This window comes from Porites lutea, chromosome 4 (assembly GCF_958299795.1).
Source record: "Porites lutea chromosome 4, jaPorLute2.1, whole genome shotgun sequence".
NCBI classification, from domain to species: domain Eukaryota; kingdom Metazoa; phylum Cnidaria; class Anthozoa; order Scleractinia; family Poritidae; genus Porites; species Porites lutea.
The window spans coordinates 29,797,393-29,815,955 of record NC_133204.1 but is presented as its reverse complement, the minus strand read 5'-3'; the positions used below and the strand labels follow the sequence as shown (position 1 = coordinate 29,815,955).

The 18,563-nt window shown below is 38.2% G+C and overlaps 1 protein-coding gene across 4 annotated transcripts; it reads right to left on the bottom strand.

Moving 5' to 3' along the window:
- Positions 1 to 1,145: 1,145 nt before the first annotated feature.
- LOC140933250 (protein DD3-3-like) lies at positions 1,146 to 17,165 on the bottom strand. 4 transcript variants are annotated; one of them, XM_073382774.1, is made up of 10 exons: positions 17,099 to 17,165; positions 12,272 to 12,438; positions 10,767 to 10,853; positions 9,655 to 9,982; positions 6,626 to 6,844; positions 5,443 to 5,860; positions 5,127 to 5,183; positions 3,634 to 3,908; positions 1,966 to 2,007; positions 1,146 to 1,612 (listed from the first exon to the last, which is right to left on the bottom strand). In XM_073382774.1, the coding sequence occupies exons 2-10, from the start codon at positions 12,413 to 12,415 to the stop codon at positions 1,302 to 1,304; spliced, it is 1,881 nt and encodes a 626-aa protein (XP_073238875.1). In that variant the 5' UTR covers positions 12,416 to 12,438; positions 17,099 to 17,165; the 3' UTR covers positions 1,146 to 1,301. The 4 variants fall into 4 exon arrangements, with proteins under 4 accessions (XP_073238875.1, XP_073238874.1, XP_073238873.1 ...); XM_073382773.1 differs by lacking the exon at positions 17,099 to 17,165 and adding an exon at positions 14,302 to 14,403; XM_073382772.1 differs by lacking the exon at positions 17,099 to 17,165 and adding an exon at positions 13,674 to 13,768.
- Between the last annotated feature and the right edge of the window lie 1,398 nt (positions 17,166 to 18,563).

Sequence of the window (18,563 nt, the reverse complement as noted above, 5' to 3'; positions counted from 1 at the left end):
ACGAGATATCCAAAGAAACGTTTTACCAAGCTTATAGAGATTTGTTCGGAGACGCAATGCTCACCTGGATGAGCTCCAACATGGCGGACGGAAACCAACAGAAACATCTGTTACCGAGTTTTGCTATAAAAGCGGGCAGGGGATATTTTGGAGATTTGAGAGGGGGGTTGTGTAAGGCTATTTTCGAATCTCGTGATCCGCGGTACCAAGAAAAGTAAACATAGTTTCAACCTTGCCTTCCTTGACTCTCGTTAATGCTCAAGTTAGGTTTCTGGGGTGCTTATTTAATTTTTGGAGTGCGAACCAGAGCTAGGCGTCAATTCACTGAGGGAAAAATGATGCTAGCGGATGATAGTAGTAGGGGGAAAATCAATTCCCATTCTAGGGCTACTCTCCTTTTATCATCCATGTGAAATACTTGTACATACACCATTGAAAAAAGATAAGAATGTGATTAAAATATAAGATAAAGTTGTCCATGAGGTAACAAAAAGAAAACAATGAGAAATAAAAAAATAAATGAAAAGTAAAATGAAATTAACGAAAACAAAATACATAGGGGGTATGAATTATTAGAAATGGGACGCTTATTTGATACTTTTTGCAGAAGGGGAAGAGGTGGGTGGTTCTAAGTCGATCAGTATTAACTGTAGGAAGGTCGGAAAGGGCTCTATCCTTTCTCAGCGGAGCCGGGATACGATGACCCCTACTGACTATGCCGGCTTCCACACCCCTGTTTTTCTTCAGAAGGATGCTTCCCCGCCAGGGATTTCAGTGATAGTTGTGACTTCACCCTACGCTCTACACCTAACAAACATTTTATTTTCAATATCTACGTTTCATGAATAAGAAACAGCACTTCCACAATCTATCTATTTTAACTAATTCAGTTAACTCCATCTTGCCCTAGGTTCGTCAATACTTATTGGGCTAACCCAGGCCGAAACTCAGGCTACAAAGATTTCTTATGAAACATTGTAGCTTGCTAGGCATTTAAGCACAAATATTTGAAAGCTCACGTAAAACAATTGGCAGTAGAATAACATCACAAATTGTAGACGGAAACTTACAGTCCGAGTTAACAAAAAAATAATAAATAAGAGCAATTGTTGTAGCCAGCATCGTTTAATTAAAGATCGGGTTACATTATAACGGTCTATAATAGGAAACCAGGCTGTTTAATATTACGTTACGACAATTCAGTTCACTCAATATTTGGGAATCTATAACTAACAAATAAAATCAGCAACAAAACTTAATAGAAATCTTTGTCAGCTAAAGTTTCTTGATTGTATTTGCTTTCAGCGGACGGTGATCTGTCCCATGTGACGTCGGTTGGAGAAGTTGTTATTACGCGTGCTCATGTAACAGTACTCCCCAGGCTTCTTGATGCGGAAGCACGGTGGATTACAGGAGGCCGGCGCGTTGTTCAGTTGAGCTTGCAGATTTTTAGCATCACCGGTGTAACACCCTGTGTTGAGGTGAAGGTTCAACTTACCGGCGTTGAATTCGTTCACATTATCAACAACTTCAAGAGGCAAGCTGGAACAGGCTTTAGGCTTGAGCGAGCTGCATCCTTCCTTTACCCAACACACGTTTGTTCTGTCCGACCCTAAAAGATATTGTACAAAAAAAAAATGGAAATAGACAGTCGAACAGTGCATCCGTCTGCTAAATATATAAAGCAAGAGACCAATTAATTCTCCCTACTGGTGTAAAGGAAACTAATACAGTCTTGGATTCTGGTTCCACGCCATGGATTCCGGATTCCGGATTCCGGTAGTGAATTCCGCATTTCGGATTCCTGATTCCAATCGTTAGTGGGATTTCAAATTCCTTGAGCTGCATTTCGGATTCTAAAATCCGGGATTCCAGATTCCACAACTCAAATTTCGCGAATTCTACAAGGAAAAATTTCCCGGATTCCCTCACAAGAAATATAAAGACGCTAGATGTCGTCCTTACGTGCTTGTCCTTCCCCATCATTGTTTGGATTGTTATTAGATCCTGCAGAGAGAAATTCAAAAAAAGAAAGTCAAGAACAGCGTTGACCAATTTATAATAACGCCCTCTTTCCTCCACGTGTCACTCTCCTCTTAGGGGCGATTTTCACACGCGCTCGCTGATTCCACTAAGGATCTTTACAAATTCAAACGAATTCAAACGAGAACATAAGAAAGTATTGGGTTTGCAGGGACCGCGGAGGGGGAGGGGCTGGTAGGGCCGCGGCCCCACCACTTTTTTGCGCCCCCGTTCCCACTTTTTGCGCTAAAAAGAAAAATAATTAAAATAAAAAAAGACTTGAAACAAGTTTTTTTCCGTCTATATTCCGCTATATTCTCTGTATTTTCTTTAATTTCAAACGCCAGGCATTTTGTGGGACTCCTGTACTTTTCGCGGTAATTGTGCCCTGGGGCCGACTTGCCCCTTGATCAAACGCCTTGCCTTGGCCACCCCTTCGCTTCGTTTGGCAGCGTGTTTTGTACTTCCAGCTCCGGCAGAGTTTTTTATCAGTTTTATCAGACGAAATGAAGAAAATTACTAGCTTTTTCAAGCCAAACGAAGGTGAGTAGTTGTTTTGAGTTGATAAAAGTTTTATATTTTGTCTTTCTCCTTTCGAATTAGTGAAATAATCGATGGCAAGAAGAATTACATTACTTGAACAGTGAACGGCCATAGTTAGAATTTTTTCAGATCACTTCAGTGTAGTATTTTCTATACTAAAATTGTAATCGCGTCTTTTCTTGCATTGAATCTGAACTGACCGTGTATGTTGGTCGTTTATTAGAGTTATCTGGGACTTCGTCAAAGTCTGTAAGCTCTGCAGAAAAGACGACAACTACTTGCAGTGAAAATGGTGTGTTTGAGTTTGACCAGTAAACATTTCAATCTATTGTTAAAAGTTTCATTTTTTTGGAAGTGCGAGTTGTTGACAAATACTGGATAAAGTATGCAAAGTCACGCGACAGAAACAAATCAAATACTATGATTTTATTCCTTTTTTCGATTTTCAATATGAAAAAATTATTTTCAATTGTCAGCCCTCCCACTTTTCACCTTGCTCCGCGGTCCCTGGTTTGTCAAGCAAAACAACAACTTTGCACATCACACTTTTTTTGTACATTTCCTTGCCTTCATTGCACGACTACGACGTGAAAATGCCTACTTTCACGCTTTATGGAGCTGAGCAATGTAAACAAACGACGACTACTTTTTCTTTCTCTTTCTAAACTTAAGTGGGGTCCCCCAAATAAATTAACTTAAGGGAAATTTGCCTACATTTGACATTTTCGGCGAATTGGGATAAACGTGGCAATGTGTGAAAAAAAGCGAATACCAGTTTTAAAAGTGACGTTTTAGCTGCTGTAACCGTCGCCAAAGCTAAAACTCCTTAGAGGTCGGAGGAAAATGAGGGACTACTCAGGCATGTAGCAGCTCTCCTAACCCTAAAAGCCAATTGGTTCGATACTCTAACCGTGAAACAATGGGAAATAATGATAATCAATGATGTGCTATTGTTTTCTGCGACCAATGAGGACACACCTTACGAGCAGCTCCTACATTGCTGACTACTCGTAGTCTATACGCAGGCCCAATCTACGTCACGTGCATGTTTCAAGGAGACAAACTCACCAGACCAAGCAAAGCACAACACATCTCTGGTGGAAACAGTCAAACGCTCAGGGACGAAGCGATACTCCATGGCGGGATAGGTTTGAACAATATTACCTCTCTTTCCCATTCCGCCGATGTAAACTACCCTGGCATTTTTGATACTCGCGGGTCGTGGCTTCAAGTAAAACACATGTGTTCTGTCCTGGAAAGTACGAGCGAGTTGAGCGGTGTTCAAGGCTAACTGAAGCTTCGTTGTTCCATCCACAGCAAGGGTTGTAGGGTCATTCTTAACTCTAGAAGCAAATTGGAACAATTTTAGCGATATCTATTGAAGAGTTATGGTACTGGAATATAAATTATAAAAACAGATTTGGCAAAAGGAGGGAATCAGATAAAGCAAACTTGAAGTAAACTGGAAGAAAAGCAAAAGCTGGGGACGGTGTAACCTGCGATCGGGCGGTCCTTCTTCCCCTTCGTTTTAGCCAGGGCCGCCTGACCGTCTAAATCCTTATCGAGTTCTTTATAGGTCTTGAGTACGGCTACAACGCAGGCTATTTTGTTAGGTTAAAAACGCCTGATTGCAGGGACGGTGAAAGTATTACATGCAGCGGGAGCCATTGGAGGGATGAATTGGCTTTCACCCAAACTTTACAAAATCGATATGAGGCACATGGTCTAACGTCAGAGCAACTAAAAAGCTAAGAAGCATGGGTTTTGTTTGTTTGTTTGCCTATTTTTTTTTTCTATTCTGTCAGCAGCCAAATTTAACCTCTTGCGGAAAACTTTTACTAAACATCATCCCCAGAATAAGACTAAGTGAAAGCTTCCTAAAGTGTAAACAACAAAAACGGCACATAGTGTATCGATTAGACTGTTCACAGTCTAGCTCAGATGACTATCGTCTCACTTAGTGACTGGACGGGGGACGGCGGTCATGGGAGGAGGAGGGAAAGCTTATAATCGTTTGGGAAAATGGAAGAATTAGTTGGTCTAGGTTGGTTAGCGCTAACATAAAACGAATTTCTTTATTTAATGGATGATCGATACTGTAAATAGCTGTAAATAGCAGATTCATACACTCAGGCTCCCTCCCCCCCCCCTCCCTTGCCCCCCTTCTCGATTAGCGGTACCTCAGATAATAGCCAACTCAAAAAGGATCCAAACGGAATACCTTTTCGGGCTTCAGGTATATAAAAATGGTAGGGATTTTAGGAGGTAATAATATTATCATAATGAAAGATGTAAAAATACTTGAAACAGATGCACTTTGGATGGGTACTGTTTCACAATATAGTTCATTAACTCTTTTCAATCTTTTGGAACATGTATGTGGTGTTCGTAAGTAGGTATGTGAAAGGGGTATTTTTGTTCTGTCAAAATTGTAAAATAATACGGTAAGGGGGTAGTAAGGGGTAGTCCTTAGGTTGGACCCTCTCCGTTTGTAAAACTCGATTAAGAATTAAACACCGTCTCCCTTCTCTACCCGGCTCGGGAGGTGCAATGTCACTTACTTATCGTTATCAGCCGTAGTAAAAGACCTTGGTGCATCATCAGTAGTAATGTTGTACCTGCCAATATACACAGACATGGAATGTAAGAATAAACTCACATTATATTTCTGATAATCTAAACGGTGGTTTATAGAATTTATAAAATATGGGAAAAAAACAAAATCATCTTTATTTGTAAGGAGTGTCGACAGCAAGTTAAGAACTCAAAGAACTGTAGTTCCCTGGTCCATACTCTCATTCACCATGGCTCTCGGCCAATAAACACGCAAGAAATTGCTTAGTTATTGTAAAAAAGCTTAGTCGGTCGACGTATCACCTTATCCTCAAGACACAGCGCTGAATGGTTTGGGACGGAAAGTGCGGAACTTTCCATTTATACGAAGAAAACTTTCCTTCCATATTCAGTCCATTATGGTTGACAACAGTGGATGGAGCGTAGACTACTTGCGTTTCGTCCGCCCTAACGAGAACTTGCTCTTGATTATCCGAGCCTTGGGTTATTTTGTGGGCTTCGTAAGGTACACCATTAACTCTCTTGACGCTGGCGCATAAATCTGCGTTGTCGGACAGCCTTTCTTTGTAGTTTGTTAGAACTTTGGTCCACTTTCCTCCTCCGTTCACACACGATTCTCTAGATATGTAGCTGGCGACACAGTATTCGTTGTTCCTGTTGCGAGGTGGGATTCTTGGGCAGGACGATTGCTTTTGGAGACCATTCTTCATGATACACAGCCCTACAAGAAAACCGATTTGAATTAGGTCCAGCATTTCGTGATAATGATTTCTAATTGATTATAATTAATTCATTCATTAAACTGAATGATTTGCTTAATAGACCTATTTAGCTTGTATTTTTTGTTTTCCCAATTCAGACCACGAGAGTTTCTCCATGAAAGGCCTATTAATTAATTTATTATAACGATTAAAAGAAGAAATAAGCACACTTGAAATAATAGAGCTTTAGATTCTGAGACGAGGACGACTACGAGTACCAGATTTTCTCAATACTAAGCAGTGCTCAAGCGTGAACCAGCGTCATTTTGGAAAACGTGAAAGCCGTCGTAAGTCTACTCCGAGTTTTAGCGAGAATCTCGTAGTGGCGTGAACATGGATAACAGAAAGACTGGATAGGAAACTGGCTGACGTGATCGGTTCCAAAATAGTCGAAAAATGTGACTTCACATCCATGGGCGTGAACAAGTTATCAAATGGAAGAGGTTTTATCATTTTGCTATCGGGAGAGGGCTTAACCTCCTTTAGTATAAAGAACCGTATTTACTTTTTTGGTGAAAAAAAGTAAAAAACGAAGCTTTCCAGGGTGTCCTTTTTTTAGAACACGCGCAAAAGGTTTAAGTTAAATCTCGTACTGGTACTCGACGTTCTCGTCCTTAAATCTAAAGCTCTCTAATCAGACAGTGCTCAACAATGATAAGTGTTGTTCCGTCAGGTTTTCTCATAGTCAGATACAATCGCACAATTTTTAACTGATAGTAACTTACATTTCTCGTAAAAGTCCCGACTTTTTACGTAGTCTTTCATCAACTTCTCTGTTTCTTTGTTACTAACCATGATGGCAATGTCGTTCCACGGGGTGGGGCCCCAGTACGGATAGTAATCACGCTCCTCAGGTACCTCCAGGCCCCTTCTGTTGCCATTAGCATTCTGTCGTGTGTACTGTGCAGTAGTGCCTTTAAGTTTTTGGTCAGCAGTGAATAAGCCTGCAAATTAGTGAAAAGTAGCGTCGTTTGAAAAAAATGTTTTTTTGTCTTGCCATTGTTTGTGGGGTGTAAGCAGCCTTGTTCTCAGGGTTCTGTCCTACTGGTAGGGACGAGTAAGAGAGAACCCTGGGATGTAAGGGGACTTGCGTTTGTCTTACGACTATGAGATTGACTGCAAGATAGTTCTTAATCTGGTTTTCAGGTATCATCGTGTTTAAGAACTTGTAAATCCACCAGTCTCTATATAACGAACTGTTATACAATGATACAATAAGAGGAGCCGGGGTCCTTGAGACAAAACTGGCTTGAGACCCAAAGTTGCTACTCGATATCTTGGTCTTCCTGAAAATCCTTAATGACAGATAGATGATGACCAAGACTAGTAATGATGATGATGATGATGAATCTGAACATGACAAAGACTGTGATGACGATGATGACGGTAATGTTGCCGATGACAACCATGATGATGTAATGATTTTGGGTTTCTGGATAATGATGATGATGATTAATGATAACGAGGAAGTTTATGAAGATTAATGATGATGATGATGATGATTAATGATAATGAGGAAGATTATGAAGATGAATGATGATGATGATGATGATTAATGATAATGAGGAAGATTATGAAGATTAATGATGATGATGATGATGATTAATGATAATGAGGAAGATTATGAAGATTAATGATGATGATGATGATGATTAATGATAACGAGGAAGATTATGAAGATTAATGATGATGATGATGATGATTAATGATAATGAGGAAGATTATGAAGATTAATGATGATGATGATGATGATTAATGATAATGAGGAAGATTATGAAGATAAATGATGATGATGATGATGATTAATGATAACGAGGAAGATTATGAAGATGAATGATGATGATGATGATGATTAATGATAATGAGGAAGATTATGAAGATTAATGATGATGATGATGATGATTAATGATAATGAGGAAGATTATGAAGATTAATGATGATGATGATGATGATTAATGATAATGAGGAAGATTATGAAGATGAATGATGATGATGATGATGATTAATGATAATGAGGAAGATTATGAAGATGAATGATGATGATGATGATGATTAATGATAACGAGGAAGATTATGAAGATGAATGATGATGATGATGATGATTAATGATAACGAGGAAGATTATGAAGATGAATGATGATGATGATGATGATTAATGATAATGAGGAAGATTATGAAGATTAATGATGATGATGATGATGATTAATGATAATGAGGAAGATTATGAAGATTAATGATGATGATGATGATGATTAATGATAATGAGGAAGATTATAAAAAATTAATGATGATGATGATGACGATTAATGATAATGAGGAAGATTATGAAGATTAATGATGATGATGATGATGATTAATGATAATGAGGAAGATTATGAAGATTAATGATGATGATGATGATGATTAATGATAATGAGGAAGATTATGAAGATTAATGATGATGATGATGATGATTAATGATAACGACGAAGATTATGAAGATTAATGATGATGATGATGATGATTAATGATAATGAGGAAGATTATGAAGATAAATGATGATGATGATGATGATTAATGATAACGAGGAAGATTATGAAGATGAATGATGATGATGATGATGATGATAACAAATACACTCGATTCAACTTTTCCCCGCAGGGTACCAAACCGTTTTCGCTTCGACTAATTATCTCAAATTTCTGTTATCCTTTCTTGCTTTCTGGCTCCGATTGTTCAAAGATGGATATTTAACAATTATTCCTCGAGCCCGAATGGGTCCTGAGTCAATAGCCCATGAGTCCGAAGGCCGAATGGGCTATTGAATCAGAGGCCATGAGGGCCAGAGGAATAATTGTTTTGGTAAAATCCAACTAGCTGGTCACAAATATCGAGAATAAAAAACTTTTAGCTAGTTTAAGCTAGACTTTAATCCTTTTTTGCTGCCGAAAAGCCCGCGCTTTTCGCTACTAGTGGGCTGTAACATACAGCCTAGTAGTAGCTCAACCAATCAGAACGCAGCATTGAAAATAGACCACTAGTTGGATTTTACTAAATATCGATAGCGCAATCCACTGAATAAATCTCTATTCACTGGATTGTGCAATAGACCTTATTCACATTACCTGCCATCTTTGCATGCGCTTTAGGACTGATAAGGGGAAAAAGCGATGTCTCTTGGTTTCTTAGCGGGTAAACAAGTGATGAAATTTGCCATCGCAAGAAATCGCGGTCGATCATGTTAGCATGAAGAACTTTTTATGTTAAAGACGATAATAAATTAATTATGGGTTGAGATTAGTATATTTAATTTTCACATAAGTTGATCAAGTGACTGGCCAGGGGAGTGTGCAGATTGCCTCTTTGACATCATGATGACATGATCATATTGCTTGCATAGACGATACCGCATGTCGCGGCAGAAAAACAAATAATAAATGAGCATGCCCTGAACCGTGAACCTGTCCCTTTAACTGGGTTTGACTTTAGTCAGTTAAATATTATATGCCCAGGGGTATATGAATAGCAGATAGATTAATGATACTGCATTCTTAGTTATACAGAAAAGATGAGAGAGAAAGCGTTCATCTTGTCCTCTGACCTTCAGTAAATTTTAACTCAATGGAAAAAGGCGTTTCCGTTGTCCCAGCCCTTTCTCTCATACATTCTCTCGTCGTTTACAGCCTTGTAAGATGTTTACGCTCAATTTGGATTTGATTTTGACAAGAATAGAAATGACATGAAACAACTTGCGAAATTGTTAAGTCTTTCTTACCCTTGTTCCGCTCCCTGCGAACATAAGCGTTGTAATACTCCTTGGGTTCATGAAGTCCGCGGTCCTTTCTGATTTGTTGGTCTTCTCTTTGATCCTTTCTAAAAGTCTGTGTGTTACGGTTTCCTCCGTTACGTATAGTATGCAGCTGGAAGTCTTTATTGATGTCTTTAACCTCCATCTTACCAGGGAGGTATGCCTGGCACATGTACTGTAAGATAACCTGTGTCTCTACTCGGTCATCCGTTTTGGGTCCTGTTCCGTGTTGGTTGGTCCACATGATCTCCAGCTCAGTCGGAGCATTCTTGTCACAGCCACTCATATAAAATTCCTTTGAAACAGAAAAGGAAAAGTTTAAATGTTCATCAGTTTGTATCATTCTCATTCTCATTCTCATTATTATAGCCAGATTTATTTGGAGCCGAGCAGTTAAAGAGTGCTGGATTTGTAAACCGGAAGCCTCAAGTCCAAGTCCTACTCTGACCACTGGTTTGATTTGTCCTTGGTAGTGTCCAGAGTTCAAATCCAAAATCACGCTAACTGTTAAAGGGACAGTCAGTCCCGATTATGCGCACGCGCGAGCGTCATCTGTTTTTTCTCTTTTCTGTATTCCTCTCACAATTATCTGAGCTTGTATGGAAGCTAGCAGAAGTAAGAAGCCTTCAATCGGCATCAAAGTGCTTCCAATCTTTTGGTCATCCGGCCAACGGCAATAAAAAAACGCCAAAAAATCCAGCTTTTGGCCAAATAGAAACTTAACAGGAACAATATATCATTGATCTGTAATCCTGAGATGTTTTAGTGTCGTATTGAACCCGGCCAAGCGCGATGCAAACGGATTTTTCAAGGTTCTCTTACTCTCCTCGCATCTTTTGATTTCGCGACATCCTTTCCAAAAATCAAAGTTTGGTGCATGCGCAGAAACGGGATACTGTTCCTTTAATAGCCAACAGGTTCGCCTCCTACTAGCTGGAATTCCTAAGTTTGTTGATTGTTCCATTAGAATTAATATGGGGATAGAATAATCAAGTTTTCACATGGTAGGACATCTGTTACACCACCAGATTTAAACTTGTTTTGTTATTTAATCGTTAGAACCGAATGAAATGTCTTACCAGGGGTCGTTGTCGTTTTTCTTGAATATTGTCGCCAGGATTGTTGCTTCCACTATCTCCCACGTTGTAACCGGCTTTACCGTTGTTCTGTGAAATCAGCAGCAGCCAACACATACAGGAATTAAAGAATAGTGACAGTCAAAATTAATCGCGCCATTTTGACTATCTTTTCCTTCACCCTTCCGCGCTTTAATAGCAGAGTGTAATAAGGTTTTCCCCTACAAACTGTTACGTAACTGTTTCTACCGGTGCCCTTCAGTTAGCATAAATACAAAGGTAAAAATTGGAGCAACTCAAGTCGTTAAAATCTCATTTTTTTCGCGGGGCGGGGGGTTGGGGGTGGAGTCGTCGGATCTTAAGGTCCCTACTGTGCTGGTAAAGTTCCTGTTTGTCCCTCCTTTTAAGCCAGAGTGGAACCCGTGCATATCATTCAGGGGCACCCAAAGGCAATTTTCAGGAAAATATCTGTTCGGAAGACGATTTGAGAACTAGAATTTTCGGAACATTTGTTGTAAAATTTCTTGCTTGCCTGCTTCTCTTAGGATTTTCGAACATCTACAAAATGGTATAATTACCCATTTTCAACGGATATTTACCCTGAAAAAGGCCACCTAGAATTTTCGGGAGCCTTTTCCTGGCTGAAATTTTCGAAAAGGTAAGTTTTGATCCCTATAATTTTCGGATCACTAGACTTTCAGCTAGGAAATCCGAACAGATGAAAAGTTTTTAGGGGATAAAAATATGCCTATATCTACCGTTTAAATACTAAAATACGTTCAACAATGCTATGTTAAGTGGTTTTGAACTATATCCTCGTTGGGTGCCCCTGATCATTCAAAAGTTCAAGCGAAGGTTGCATGCTCCTAAGCAATTCAAACGTTGTGGTTCCTGCCATTGTTATTAAGCGTTACCACAATGCAATAGGGACTTTACGATCCGACGACGCGATGGCAACGAAAACGTCGCGTAAAAAGTGAATTTTCGTTCTTCCAGTCTTTATCGCTATCATTCCTACCCATGAATTTATCAATAATTTCATTGTAGGTGATCCCTAGCATACCTATCCAAGTTCAGAAAGAGAAATATAGTTTCATCGTTGTTTGTTTGCCTATCTATAAAATGTGAAACTAGGCAATTTCACGTCATAATCGTGCAATAGGGGCAGAGAAATGTATAAAAAAGTGTGATGCAGATTAGAATTGCCTTCTAATCCTATTATTTTTTGACGTTTTCGTTTCCATTACGTCGTCGGATCGCCGGATAAGTCCCTAATAGAAAAATTCACGATGAATTTTTTTTTTGTCACCTAGTATTGATATTGATGTGCTAACCAGAAGCGCACGTTGGTTCTTGAAACGATATATTCCTTTGTTTCACTCGTTACAACAACAGCAATGCTTGTAAACAGTGATGTCTGCTATATCCCTGATGCTACGCAGGGGAAATCGACTCAATCGAGCATTGTGACCACCGACAAGCAAAGGAGGCTGGTGTACTCTACGTACCTGGGAGTCATAAAGTCTGTTTGCGTTCCTCACGTTGGCTTGGTTGCCGTTCAGTCGATTGTTTGATCCTGGTATAAAATGAAGGTAGATGTCGGCCAAGCAGAAGTGAGACAATGCAAACACCAAGAATCCCAGCTTAAGCATTGTCTTTAAAATCACGGCGTTTTCTGTAAAAAAAAAAAAAAAAATCAACAAACAGTATTTTTACAAACGTCCCGCTTCTGGGAGCCTAAATCTCACATCCGATTTTTTGTCCTTTTCTTGTTTTAGTAAAGAGAATAATACAACGCTATATCACGATGTATCATCAAGTTTAGTGAAATTTCTGAATAATAATAATAACAATAATGTAGGTTGAGTTTGATCGTCCGGGTGAACGTAGTCCTGAACAGGACTGTTGATGTTGACAGTGACTGACGTTTCGACAACATGTGTGGTAGTCATCTTCAGAGTCAAAGTGAGTTGTATCACGTCAGTTGATGGTATTATACTCGGGACGATCAAACTCAACCTACTTTTGAAATGACTCCTGGGTTCAAACCATTCACAATAATAATAATAATAATAATAATAATAATAATAATAATAATAATAATAATAACATTTATTGACTTGTATTGCGCAAATATCAATCAAAACTTTTGATTTGCGCTTTGACATACATTTCTCAAAATCCTACTTACAAATCCTATTTAATAATTAATAATTAATAACAAATTATTATTAGTTAAAAATAACTGATAATAAATAATTAATAATAATGATGTAATGATAGTAATAATAATGAATTATTGCACACATTGTTTCAGGTATCGCGAAAGCTCCGCAGGCTACTTTAGCCATTGTGAACAAACAAAGGCCTAAGAACTTTGTGCGGCATTGTCAGCATACTTAGTTTTTGTGGTTTATTCGCCTTTCTCCTTTAATAACCTGTATGATACGGAATTTCTTTGAATAGTTCGCAACAGGCATTCCTGGTGACTTGACAGGGCCTTAACTAAATTGCATGTTATTTAGCGTTAAGTTAGTTTTCAAAATATATATGAATCCCTTTCAATCCCCTAGGCTGTTATCATCCTGATCATCATCGCGTTGGCTCTCGTTTACTACTATTCTGCTATGCGCTTGTTAATATTTTGACCTATTTTAACTCGGCGTTGGGAGTAACTGAGAGCCTATAACTGGGCTAAAGGGACAACAAAGAGCTGTGCCAGAGTCTGGTATTATCAAAGATAAAAAAAGAAGAAGAAGAATCGAAGATGTCGGCCTGGCCGGATTGTAATGGAAATTTTAGTTTACATATATTCAACGAGATCAGAACCTGAATTGAAATCTTAGGCTCCGCAATACTTACTAATTAAATAAACTTAAAAGACCAGAAACCTTCATCATATATACTCACTTCTGCGGCTACAAAAAACCTGCCCTCTGGATACTTACCAAATTCGAAAGCCGGCCGGAGGTCCACCAGGGTGGTTGACTGTTTTACCTTTTTACAGTAATCAGTAAAGTTATACCCATACAATGCGCCACGTTTTGTTTAGTTTTGAATGAATAACACTTTACTTTTTTTAATATTACAAAAAGAAAATTTATTTTACGTTTCTGAGAAAGAAACAGCTGGATAAAGCATCAAAGCATTGCTTGGAAATTTGCAGAACCGCGCCGGTCAGTTTACATAAGCTTAATGGTGAATAACCTTTAAACAAACAATCGTGAGAAGTAAGATTCGTCAATCAAGTATTGTTATTTCTTTGAAAATAATGGTTAAATTTATCCTTCTAACGGGCTATTGAAAAACAAACAAATGGGGATGAACTTTTTTTATGAGAAACACTACCTTTTCTGTGTTTTATTATTATAAAATCACTGTTCTGAGGAATCTTAAAAGGACTTGAATGTATCTTAACCGACACTTTTTTAATTTTCCACCGGTATTATCCGAGTCAAGCAGGTTTTATCTATTCTTAAAATATCATCAATTTTAAAGCAAGATTTCAGTTGTTACTGATTTGAGATCATACACATACCTTTGCGAGCTCTAGTAGTATTTCGAGTGCGTGAATTTCATTTAAAAATTCTAACTTGCACATTACAAAACGCTGATTTCAAAGCGTTTTAAATCGTTTCCATGATAAGAGTAAATAGTCGTATCAATTCTAATGATTTCATTTGTTATCTTTCTGAGATCAAAAGCTTTGTGTAAAAAGCTGAATGGCTGTATACACTAGATAGGAAGTAAAACGAAATTTTTTAGCGCTTACAAAATATGACTGAACGCAAATCACGTAGATTTTTATGCGATGAAAATATATAATTTATCCTCCAGTACAGAAACCGGGATGAACTCGCCCCAGTTTGCCCCGTTATGGTATGTTGGTATCGTAAACGAATATGGAGCCACAAGAGGTCACCGAGATGAAATCACACAGGCACAAAAATCCCCCGGGTATTTCCACCCCCGAACGCCCGGGAGAGCCTGTTTGCAGGCTACTTGTCAAAAATTAGCAAAGAACGTTAATCAGTCGAAGTGAACGAGAATGGTAAAGAATATATATTGTTTTGAGTGAAGTTCGATAATCCAGGCCCCATTTACAACAAGCTTCAGTATTTTGTGTGCATAGATTTTATCTAAAAATTCTAAATTGATAACTAACGGCGCATTCTGTGAATCGATTCCATCACAATAAAAATCATGATAGTCTTATCAATTCTAAAAATGTTAGTTGTTAGATTTTTGACAGATCAAACTGCCTTTTTATGTGAACAGCTGAATGTATATACACTCGAAGGTAAATAGAACGAATTTTCTTTTTTTTCTTTTTTGTTTTTCAGTTCTTTCTTCTTGTCGTGGACAGAACGAAATATAAGAAATGTCTAATTACTAGCCGAGTTTCACCTCTTCAGCCTCTGTATGGGTGTTTACGACGTTGAAATCGAAGTCGCGATGATCGCCATTGATGAAGGAACGATCTAAGAGATTTAAGCGACGATCACGTTTCCATGCATTTTAATCAAATTTGAAAATTAGTGTTAGACAATGGCAATAAGGGCAAAGAAACCTGCCAAAACCTTTTCTGCATGTTACGAAGTTTTCTTTTCTTTTTTTTCTTTACTTATTTTCTAGACGATCTGATTGAAAAAGCGTATAGTGTTTTTCACTTAAGACTCAATATAAATATGTATGTATGTATGTACGAAATCGTCGTCCGCAGGTACTTATACATAGGCTCTCCTCATCTCCAAAAATAAATGTCCTGAAGGGATTTCTAGATTTTTTTAGTCCCAATTGAAACATAGCTTGCCACGTAAAAGAAACCCCGCGATTCAGTACCCTGCGAGCTCCTAGGAGTTAACTTTGTTTACCTCTCACAAATAAACAACTACTCGAATTGACAGCGACGCGAACGAATCTGCACATGCTAAAAGCTATGTTGGAAAGAAACTTCTTGCTCGCAGGGCTTCAGTCGTTTAAAACGTGAAAACGTTTTAAAACATGGTGGTACATTGTAATACGGTTCCAACAACCCACTGGTATTTTTATTATTATTTTTTTTCATCCATATACCTTTTTTACGCTGAAATATAATCTTATTTGCCCTAGTCTTTTTTGTCAGCTTTTGTTCGATATATTTGGTACATGTATTTGCTTGGCTTGCATTTGAAATACAAACAATGTAATCAGAAAAGACATGGAAGATAACTAAGGGGAACTACTTTGTGAAGGTCTCGATAGTGTCTTCCTCGTCATTGTTATTGCTGCTTATGAGTAATCAATTTGAATTTTTTTTGGCAAGGCATTTTTAAAATTGTTTCGACGGACATTATTTACTATAAACTGAAAGAAACGCAACAATAGGTACAGCAAATCCCTTACTGAAATTCATGATTTTCTACTGTTTGGATGGCATATGAATACGGCAGGGTGGATTCCAGATTCCTTTGTAGCTGAAAAGTTTCATTAAGCAAATCAGATCAAATCATGGCGTCGACCATACGCTCAGCGTGCTGCGAATGTATTTTCTCAAGGCTCGTCATGCATTCTAAATTGATATTTCATTTAATAAATTTGATTAAAAGAGATGTAATTTCCATAAGCAAACAATAAAAGATATTGAACTACAACCAAAGAGCCATAAGAGCTTCCAGAAAAGTAGAAAAGAACAAGTAATTATTTACAGAACCGGACCTAGACGGGGTTATAGAACGAGGGAAACACGCGTGGATGCGTGAAAATTGCCCTCCGCGTGTCACATTCCTCGCGGGTGACGATTTTCACGCACGTGCGAGTATTTCCCTCGAAGCAACTACTCGTAAATTGGGTCCAACTAAGAAAAATTGGGGCGTATTTTTAACCTTGACAGTAAACAAAAATCATGTCAAGTCTTCCTTATAGTTACCCCCATCAGCGTTTCTTGGAATAATTTGATTTCCTTGTCAAGGAAATAAAAGTAGAAAAGGCTTCTATACTTGGTATTGCTTCCATTCAATCCAGCAATTTATATGTAAATTATTGAACTTTAGCATGTTCAGGGCTGAAATAAATGTGAAACAGGTAAGCTTTTTAATTGGTCTCGTTATCTTGCAAGTTTTAGTACCCGACAAAATTCAAGGTTTTTAGCAGAAAGTATCAAATGAAGCTAGAGAATCGAATTTGAGGCCATTTCTAACTGCGAAACTTGAAAAGTATAGACGTGTTCTAGATAGCTAAATGTAATTGTTCCATTCAAGCTTGGCATGCAAGTTGCTTGTAATCACTTTTGTGGGGTAAAACGAAAGAGTAATATTTGGAAAGACCCACACTGCAGTAGGATAAATTTCACTTACCTTCTCTAAACTCAGGACCGTTTGTCTTTGTGAATGAATTCAGGCTAGTGTGACAATGTTTACCCACCCAAAAGGAAAAAAAGCTGATAAAAATTCATATATCAATTAAGCGTTCAGATTCAACACTGTTTTAAAAATTCCTGCGTCTCATTCCGGTGGAAAGTATTTGTGTTGCATCATCAATGACACTTGCCCCCTATGTATTAAGCATTATTTGAGACTGAGTTAGTGTTTGTTTAGCTCGTTTTCGGCTTTACATTTTCTCTTGGGAGGTGGATGAAAAACTTGCCGCCTTTTTCCCCGGTGGCCTTTGTAGAACTTGGTAACGTGCTTAGATACTGATTAAGAAAGGGCACGCGGGTGGCAGCCCGGCCATCCAAGCGTTTATTCCGATCACAGAGCTTGGAGGGCGATCTCATAAAAATATATAAACCAAAATGACTGGACTAGAAGACGTAAACTGAGAAATAATCTCAGAACTGACTTCGTCCGATCGCACTTAAAGCTTTGTGATTTGAATCCACGCTTGGGATCCAGCGAACCGTTGCAAAGCGAGGAAGCACTTAAATCTGTAAAGGGCTGATAAGGCTTGAACCCAGTTTCGCGCTTGAAACTTTCCACCCAAAACCTCGAACATGTTTGGACACCTCAGCTCAGCTCCAATGTTGGATCTCGAAACTTTCATAATGTTCATGTTTTTTCCTTTAATTAATAATCAATTGTCAAATACTGGAAGGAGCCCGGACGTCGCCTTAAAACTACTGATAAGATGAATGTTATTCATTTAACAATTGTATTTCATCTTACTTTGTACGACAGGACTTCAGGATTTTCTTTCTTGGATCAGGATGTTGCATAGATTATCTTTGCCGTCAGATGCTCGCCTTTTAAAAAAGCTTCGTGTCCCTCACAGCGTGGGTTGAATTCTTAGTCTCCTGAATTATTCTCAGGTGAAGAATTCTGTGACTTTAAAATTATCCTTAATAACCCACTTCCAGGTGGTCTGTTATTTACTTTTCAAACTCGACAACAGGTGTATTTTAATGGAAGGAAAAGATGAAAATTGATAGCGTTTTTTTTTCCGCCATGGTAGATGCAACGTAACGAGATTGGCCATGGATAGATATGCATTGTTCACCATGTATTTCAACAGCAGTCAAAGTAAAGGTTAAGGTCAAAAACAGTCAATAAGCTATTTCCGGGTTCCAACTGAAAACTCTTAATTTCAAAAGCAAGCTCAGTGCAAAACCTTTCTTGTGAAAATGATTTCTCTTTGCATAAGAATAAAAAAATCATTTTATTCATATCAATGGCTTCCCATTTAGTCTCGCTTTGAAAGAGAGGGTTAAGGCAGCTCGGAAATCGCCTATTTGAAATTTCATGAGACGCTAATTTTACCCTATTTTAAATCACCTTTATTAGCACCAACACTTTTATCATTATGTAAAATACCAGATAATATGTA